Genomic DNA, 9868 nt, shown 5'->3' with positions numbered 1-9868 from the left:
TATTATTATTATTGTGATTATCATTACTGTTATTATTATTATTATTATTATTATTATTATTATTATTATTATTATCATTATTATTATTAATATTAACATTATTGTTATTATTATTATTAATTATTATTATTATCATTATAGCTGTAGTTATTATTATTTTTATTATTATTATTATTAATTATAATTATCATTATTTTTGTCGTTGTTATTATTATTTTTATTATTATTATTATTATTATTATTATTATTATTATTATTATTATTATTATACTGTGCTGGTTGCAGAATCTGAAGATAAGCTTGGACGATTAATGACAGAATTGTGGAAGTGTACAGTATGTTAGAGTAGGAAGTTGAGAGTTAATGTGGGTAAGAGTAAGGTTATTAGATGTACGAGAAGGGAAGGTGGTGCAAGGTTGAATGCCATGTTGAATGGAGAGTTACTTGAGGAGGTGGATCAGTTTAAGTACTTGGGGTCTGTTTTTGCAGCAAATGGTGGAGTGGAAGCAGATGTACGTCAGAGAGTGAATGAAGGATGCAAAGTGTTGGGGGCAGTGAAGGGCGTGGTTAAGAATAGAGGGTTGGACATGAATGTAAAGAGAGTTCTATATGAGAAAGTGATTGTACCAACTGTGATGTATGGATCGGAGTTGTGGGGAATGAAAGTGATGGAGAGACAGGAATTGAATGTGTTTGAGATGAAGTGTCTAAGGAGTATGGCTGGTGTATCTCGAGTAGATAGGGTTAGGAACAAAGTAGTGAGGGTGAGAACGGGTGTAAGAAATTATTTAGCAGCTAGAGTGGATATGAATGTGTTGAAGTGGTTTGGCCATGTTGAGAGAATGGAAAATGGCTGTCAGCTAAAGAAGGTGATTAATGCAAAAGTTGGTGGGAGAATTACAAGAGGAAGGCCAAGGTTTGGGTGGATGGATGGAGTGAAGGAAGCTCTGGGTGATAGGAGGATAGATGTGAGAGAGGCAAGAGAGCGTGCTAGAAATAGAAATGAATGGCGAGCGATTGTGACGCAGTTCCGGTAGGCCCTGCTGCTTCCTCCGGTGCCTTAGATGACCGCTGAGGTAGCAGCCGTAGAGGATTCAGTGTTATGAAGTTTCATCTGTGGTGGATATCGGGGGAAGGTGGGTTGTGGCACCCTAGCAGTACCAGCCGAACTAGGTTGAGTCTCTCGTCAGGCTGGGAGGAGCGTAAAGAGGAAAGCTCCCCTCCCCCCCCTCTTTTTTTTTCTTTTTTTTATGTCGGCTACCCCCCAAGATGGGGGAAGTGCCTTGGTATATAGATAGAGATAAATTATTATTATTATTATTATTATTATTATCCAGTAAAGTGTCTAATTAAGAACAAAGCTTAAAATGTTATTGATATCAAAATCAAAGTATGATTGTAAGTAGGCCAAGGTCAAGGACATTCGCCCCTTTTCATATTCATTTAAAGGTTCAAAGGTTTAAAGGTCCCTCATAAATGGCAGAGGCAAAGGACAATAACATTGTCCTATCAAATAGGACAATGCCTTGAAGACTGACCATATATAAATATGATCAGCGCTTAAGCCCCCTCTCCACGCAAGCAAGGACCAAGGTGGGCCAGGCAATGGCTGCTGATGACTCGACGGATAGACCTATAGGCTCCATTAAACCCCCCATCCTTAGCTCCAAAGGATGGTGAAGTTGCAGCGACCAAAGAAACTAGCGAGTTTGAGCGGGAATCGAACCTCAGTCTGGTGTTCCCCAGTCAGGAACGTTACCACATAGGCCACCGAAGAAAATGTCTTTTTTTAGAAAATATTATAACATTTTCGGTGATCAGCCTATCATGATGAAATGTATTAATTCATTCATCCTACCTCGTTTAGAGTATTGTTCTTATGTCTGGTCTTCAGCTGCTGACTCCCAAACTAATTTATTGAACTAAAACTTACTGTCTTTTAAATTCATTATTCTTGAACTAGATATTAATCTTTGGGACCGTCGTTCAATCAATTCATTATGAATGATGCTTAAGATTTTTCATAATTCTGTTTATATATATACATATACATATATATATATATATATATATATATATATATATATATATATATATATCATATGGGTCAACACAACACTACTCAGTATTATTATTATTATTATTATTATTATTATTATTATTATTATTATTATTACTTGCTAGGCTACAACCCTAGTTGGAAAAATAGCCCAGTGAGGAAAGGAAATGAGGAAATAAATAAACGATATAAGCAATGAAAATTAAAGTAAAATATTTATAAAACATTAACAACATTAAAACATATTTGATATTTAAACTATAAAAGGAGTTATTTAAGCCTGTTCAACATAAAAACATTTGCTGCGAGTTTGAACTTTTGGAGTTTTAATTCCAGCTGTGATCAGATTATGGAATGATCTTCGTCATCTGAAAGTTGAATCAGTGGAACTAAAGAAGTTCAAACCGGTTGCAAATGTGTTTTATGCATCACTTATAGCTTATTGTTTATTTCTCTATTTCCTTTCCTGATTGACTGCTCTCCATGTTAGAACCCATTTTCTTATACCATCCTACTTTTCCAACTAGGGTTCTAGCTATGACAGAAATGATAATGATAATAATCTATACATAATTAGTTTAAAGGTTTAAAGACAGAGGCCAGGGACAGTGACAATGCCCTATCAAGCAGGATAATGCCCTAGAGACTGACCATATATTATACATGATCAGCGTCCAACCCTTCTCGCCACCAAGCTAGGACCAAGGAGGGCCAAGCAATGGCTGCTGATGACTCAGAAGATAGACCTATAGGCTACCCCCAAACCCCCTATCCTTAGCTCACAAGGATGATGAGGTTGCAGCGACCAAAGGAACCACAGTTGGGCAATCACCAGGCAAGGAAGCTACCACTAGGCCAACATCTATGGATGGTGATACTACTTTTGTTACTAATTATGATAATAATGATGGTGACGATAAAGTAAACTTTAGTCAGAGCCTTGTGAACAAAAGATATGTATGGCTTTTTCGGCTAAATGGTCCATTGTTGCATTCCTTGAAGCCATTCCAGAATTTTAAAAGTATCCACTCTGAAAATATAAGGAGTTTTCAGTTTTTTTTTTCTTTTTTCTTTATCTATTGGTTGTGTTCAGTGGAAGTTTCTTTGTTACCGAAACAATCTTGTTTTTATGTGAGATGTTTTTCTTTGTTTGGTGAGTGGCTCGGTTCCTTTGTAAACAATTGTCTTTGGTTGCATATCGCTGTACGTGAAGGTCATACACGTGTATGGCTTGTGTCCTTTTTTTTTAAGGTGATCATAATCTCCCCTATATGATAAGGGGGAAGTGTCTGGATATATATATATATATATATATATATATATATATATATATATATATATATATATATATATATATATGTATATATATATATATATATATATATATATATATATATATATATATATATATATAAAATGTATATATATATATATATATATATATATATATATATATATATATATATATATATATATATATATATATATATATATATATATATCAAATAAGCCATATATATTAATACATTAAAGTCTGGATTCTCTTAACGACCTCGGGATCAGAGCCCCAGGCGGAACCGTCCCAAACCTACCAATTAGCTACGATGGTGAAGATGGGTTAATTTCAATTCTAAGTACAGAAAACCTGAATTTGACAGGTACATGTACAGAAGAAATGTCATTGACTTTTTATCTTTCTTCGTGGCTGAGTGGTATGGTCACTGGCATAAAGATATCCTGGACGAGGGTTCAAATCCCCGCCGGTCCGATATTATAGTCTTTGGGCGGTTCCGCCTGGGGCTCTGATCCCGAGGTCGTTAAGAGAATCCAAACTTTAATGTATTGATATATATGGCTTATTTAAAATATGAAAGAAACATGTTTAAATGTGCAAAAATTTATCATATATATATATATATATATATATATATATATATATATATATATATATATATATATATATATATATATGAAATCTTTTCGATATCTCTCCGTCCCTCGAGTAGAGGTAGAGTGAGTAGTCATACCCCTGTGAGAGTGGTTTTTATGTTCGTGTGTGTTTATATCTATCTAAATATTTTAGCCGTCATTACTGACGGGTCGCGTACATTTGTTTATCATATTGACATTTACTTATTTACGTACGTATATAACTATGAAATTATTCAGTGGGCTTGTTGATAATGTATGTATGTTTGTATATATACATACATCATATATGAAGTACATTAAAGTTCAAGCTTGCAGCAAATGTATTGATGTTCAACCGACTGACAAAAATCTGTTTATAGTTTATATATGAAATTTCTGTTTTGATGCTGTTACTGTTTTTTAAATATTTTATTAATTGTTAATTATTTCTCATATCGTTTATTTATTTCCTAATTTCTTTTCCTGGTGGGGCTAGTTTTCACTGTTGGAGCCCTTGGGCTTATAGCATCTTGCTTTTTCAGCTAGGGTTGTAGTTTGGCTGATAAAAATAATAATAATAATAATAATAATAATATTAATAATAATAATGATGATGATGATGATAATAATAGTATTATTATTATTATTATTATTATTATTATTATTATTATTATTATTATTATTATTATTATTTTTCAAAATGTAACTTGATAACCTGCACGATGTATACACTATACTCAACTTTTTTAATGAGGTGCATTTGCACTGACTTGTAGCGGTGCCCTTTTAGCTTGGAAAAGTTTCCTGCTATCTGATTGGTTAGAATTATCTTGTCCAACCAATCAGCGATCACGAAACCTATCCGAGCTAAAAGGGCACCCCTGTGAGTCAGTGCAAATCTGCCTCACTAAAAAGAATTGATTATAGTATACGTATTTACATCTGAGCGAACAATACATTTATATGCACGATGTAGACATCTATAAGTATGTATTTCCTTGAGTCAAACCTTCCATTGTTAATCTAACGACACAGCTTTTGTTGTTCCCTGGAAGTCCCACGAGAGGAAATTGGCGAGAAATAAGTGTTGGATTTATACCGTTTTTGACAGGTTTCTTTTCTTATGTCAAAAAACAAGGGGCAGAAGTTTTGGCGATAATATTATGGGATTTCTCTTGGGGACACTGCTTGTTACGAAGGTTGATTTATATATGTATATATATATATATATATATATATATATGTATATATATATATATATATATATATATATATATATTATATATATATACATATATATATATATATATATATATTATATATATACATATATATATATATATATATATATACATAGATATATATATAATATATATATATATATATATATATATATATATATATATATATATATATATATTAATTATACATATGTAAACTTTTACATAAATTTGTATATCATAATATATATATATATATATATATATATATATATATATATGTGTGTGTGTGTGTGTGTGTATGTGTGTGTGGAGAGAGAGAGAGAGAGAGAGAGAGAGAGAGAGAGAGAGAGAGAGAGAGAGAGAGAGAGAGAGAGAGAGAGAGAGATAAACCTATGCCTTCCTCCTTCCACGTTCCAGTAATATACGATTCCATCACTCTTGTATTCCGATGACAGTCTCAAGTTTGGCCCGTATTATCTATGCATTTTTATATCCTAGTATGTCTTGAATGTTCAATATTTATATATATTGGTTTGATAAAATTTGAGATAAGTATTTTTCAAGTATAGGTTACTTTGGTGATCTCGTTTGACTATTGTAGTACGGGATTAGTTATGCAATGTACGTGAATACGAGTTAAGTGCTTATCATTTCAGTCTGATATTTATATATACGATAACTTGATTTCAGCAAATAAATCTAAATATTCTAATTTTATTATTCAAGGTGCGGCTATATACTCTATTTAGATATCTGTCAATCAGGCTATATATCTTATCTCTTCTATTTTATCTTAATTGAGATGTTATCTATCCTACAACAGCTCTTAGATACTCGTTAAGTCATAAGACAAATGATGTTAGTCAATAAATTCAATTGTTAATTTTCATATCAACTTCAGTATATGTACAGTGGCAACAATGATCCACGTCCAATTCATGTCAGTCGACCTGTTGTATTTCGTACGTTATATCATTTTTTTCACATCTGCTCGTTTTGCAAACATTACCTTCTCATGTGTTATTTGAGATTAAGGTCGTAAATCTCGCAATTTCCCCTCTCCTCCAATCTCTATTCATTCACCCTTGGCAAGATAGAACTAAAAAAAAAAAGAAGTTCATAAATGAGTTACTTGGCAACCACGTCCTCCCCAGTGTTTAGGGTTTCGGCCACCACGCGGCGCTGGTCCCGCTCCGGGGCAGAAGGTTTCGAGCCGGCCGCGGGAACAGACGCACGTGTTTCGCTTGCCTGAACTACGCGATCCCTGGCTCGCGGTTTTGAGAAAGGGCCGTCTTATGAAATTGATTATCTATTTAAAGGAAAAAGTTCTGAAATTACATGATTACTGAAGGGTGGAAATGACAAACGATGTCTATAACATTGGATTTACTAAACTTCTATGCTTTCTGGATATGCTACGTCTGTTTGATAGTAAAATACTTCTAAAAGGTAAGGTAATCTTCAGTTTTCTTGCTCTGGTGAAATTGTTTCTTGTAATATAGTTGATTTATAAGTGAAACATCGATAAGAGTTGTATACCGCCACAGAAATCGACGAATTTCGAAATATTATGGAAATATTGGTTTATGCAGAATATTTCTTTTTGGATAAAAAAAAAAAATTATAGGCGAAGTTGAAAAAAAAATTACAAAATGGAATATTTCCGGTGATCAACCAACACTCATTTATAATGTTGAATAGTCTATCTAATTAGTTATTTATCTATTTATCGATATATATCCATGTATGTGGGAAAATATTACTTTTAGGAATATAATATGTATGATATCTATGTATATATTTTTGTGTCGTTTATATATATGATGTATATTATATATATATATATATATATATATATATGTGTGTGTGTGTGTGTGTGTGATTGTTTATATATGTATTTATATAAATAAAAACAATCACACACACACACATATATATATATATATATATATATATATATATGTATATATATATATATATATATATATATATATATATATATATATATATATATATATATATATATATATATGAAACATCTCGTATGACCTTGGGTGTAAGTGAGTTTGTGTGCATGTGCGTGCGTGTATACATAGTCACTTAAGCGTTACAGGAGAGTTTACAAATGATAATAAGGTTGCTGAAAGTTCATAGTATTGATTGCGTCCCGGTTCGACCAATTCCTCTTTTTTTTCTTGTGGGTTTTTCTTCTTCCTATGCTTATTATTATTATTATTGTTATTATTATTATTATTATTATTATTATTATTATTATTGTTGTTATTATTATTATTGTTGTTATTATTATTATAATTGTTATTATTATTATTATTATTATCATTTTGTTTTTATTATTATTATTATTATTATTATTATTGTTGTTGTTATTATCATTTTGTTTTTATTATTATTGCAGAATTATTATTGTTATAGATGCCATTATTTTGTGTAGGGTATTTTGTTATTATTATTATTATCATTTTTATTATTATTATAATTATTATTATTATCATTATTTTTGTTATTATTATTATTATTATTACTATTATTATTATTATTATTATTAGTGGTATTATTATTATCATTTTGTTTTTATTATTATTGCAGATTTTCTTATTGTTATAGATGCCATTATTTTGTGTAGGGTATTTTGTTATTATTATTATTATTATTATTATTATTATTATTATTATTATTTTCTTCTTAGAAACAAAATTAATTTTAGGTTATATCAGCAATAATAATAACTATTATATTCCTTTTCTTGAAGTTTCACACATCTCTAATAGTCGATTATGTTTCTGGTCACGCTATTATAGTTATTACATCGCATGAATTAATTCATGCTGTATACATAAGAGATAACGAGGGTAATCATTATACATGGACGTGCGTCTGTTGGAAAGGGGGGGGGGGGGTTGGGGAGTGCTATTTCATGTAAATCAGGTCCTCATTATAAATACATAGTACCTGTAGGCTAGGTGGCTTGAAAACACGGTTGCTATTATTCCCGCGATCTGGCTGTCTATAATTTGTATGTTATTCCCGGCTTTTATTAGTTTATATGTTCGTTTGTCCGTTTGCAGGATTGTTTCCAAAGTCGTGATTCTAGTTATTAATATTATTATATGTTGCAATCATTCACGGTGAACATGTGAAAGAGGGTGGGCTTGGTCCGTAGACTTGTTGATATGCATTGGATTAATTCATGGTCTTTATATGAAAAAGGGAGAGCTTCATCCGTAGACTTTGGTAAAATGTTTACAATCTCAATTGGCGGTGGTCTAAAATATCTAATTCCTCATTATTGTTTATGATACTTTTGTTTTTGTTATTATTATCATTATGATTATTCTTATCATTATTATTATTATCATCATTATTATTATTATTATTTTTATTATTATACTGTAGATTTATTCACGGTCATCATATGAAAAAAGGAGAAAATGGTCCGTAGATTTGAATAGAATTCTTACACTCTTCAGTTTTGGAGGTCTGAAATCTCTGATTGCTCTTTCTACGTCTTTTCTAGAGGTTTAGTGTTGATATACTGCTGTTTGCCATGTAATTTTTGCTTGTCAGTACTCGTGTTTACCTACTTTATTTATGTTTTTGTGCCCCTATTCACAAGTTATTCCCGTCTCTTTATTTGCTCATTTGTTTTTCGGTTTTGCTTCTCCTTATATAACTTTTATACTTTTTGTTTTCATGTGCTTATTTTGTATTGTCTTTTAATAATAATCTATTCTTCTATGACTATTTTCTGTTTTTGATGTGCTGATGTTTATTCAATTTTTATGGTGTTAATGTTTTCATTATAAAGATACTTGTTTTGTTCACTGACACCTGGTTTGGGTGATTTTTCCAAAGAAGAAATTCCTGGAATATATCAATAAGGAATTGAGAATATAATTATAATTCCCAAATAATTTAAAGATTTTACCTATGATTTTTATATGATTTTTGAAAGAGCATTTCGAATTCTCTATAGTAGGACTTTTTAGATAAAATTTTGAATTTTGTTATAGTAGAATTAAAAAAAAAAAAAAAACTTTTATAATTATTGTGAAATGTAATATTTAGGTGATTTTGTTTCATGAGTGTAAGATTTTATAGTTAATTTTAAAAGGAAACTTAATTGTTAATTAATTGATTTCTTATAATTTTATATTTTTTTTATTATCAAATTGATTGTTTCCTGCGTCGATAACCAATGGCATTATAACGCCAGTCAGGAAAAACCAATCAAGATATGGGAACATAGAGGAAGGCAAAGGAGCTTGTGTATGAAAGCTCCATTTTAGATGTTCTTCAATGTTCGTGATGTATCTTATATTAATTGTTCATTACTTCTTTAGTTGATTATTTTTTTTCCCTTTATTTCCTTTTTCACTGAGCTATTTTTCTCCTTTGGTCTTATAACGTCTTGCCTTTCCTTCTGGGGTTGTAGGTTCGCTACTAATGATGAATATAAATTATGTATATGAATATATATAATATATATACATATATATATATATATATATATATATATATATATATATATATATATATATATATATATATATATATATATATATATATATATTCATCATCATCATCATCATCATCATCTACGCCTATTGAAGCAAAGGGCATTGGTAAGATTTTGCCAGTCTAGTCCATCTTGAGC

General features: G+C 30.6%; 2 protein-coding genes across 2 annotated transcripts in view; one reads left to right on the top strand and one right to left on the bottom strand.

Moving 5' to 3' along the window:
* The first annotated feature begins 6411 nt into the window (after positions 1-6411).
* LOC137628917 (potassium channel subfamily T member 2-like) overlaps positions 6412-9868 on the top strand; it is a 671513-nt gene continuing 668056 nt past the window's right edge. Inside the window, 1 exon segment of the mRNA XM_068360201.1 lies at positions 6412-6642. The gene's annotated coding sequence lies outside the window, so the exon portion shown is untranslated.
* The window catches only part of LOC137628705 (serine/arginine repetitive matrix protein 5-like), a 146234-nt gene continuing 145346 nt past the window's right edge, over positions 8981-9868 (bottom strand). Inside the window, exon 5 of the mRNA XM_068359855.1 lies at positions 8981-9075. Within this exon, the coding sequence (XP_068215956.1) occupies positions 8981-9075 (95 nt within the window). The remainder of the gene's footprint in view (positions 9076-9868) is intronic.

Source organism: Palaemon carinicauda, chromosome 36, assembly GCF_036898095.1.
Source record: "Palaemon carinicauda isolate YSFRI2023 chromosome 36, ASM3689809v2, whole genome shotgun sequence".
Classification (NCBI taxonomy): Eukaryota; Metazoa; Arthropoda; class Malacostraca; order Decapoda; family Palaemonidae; genus Palaemon; species Palaemon carinicauda.
The sequence above is the reverse complement of the archived record's forward strand: the minus strand, read 5'-3'. Positions and strand labels throughout refer to the sequence as shown.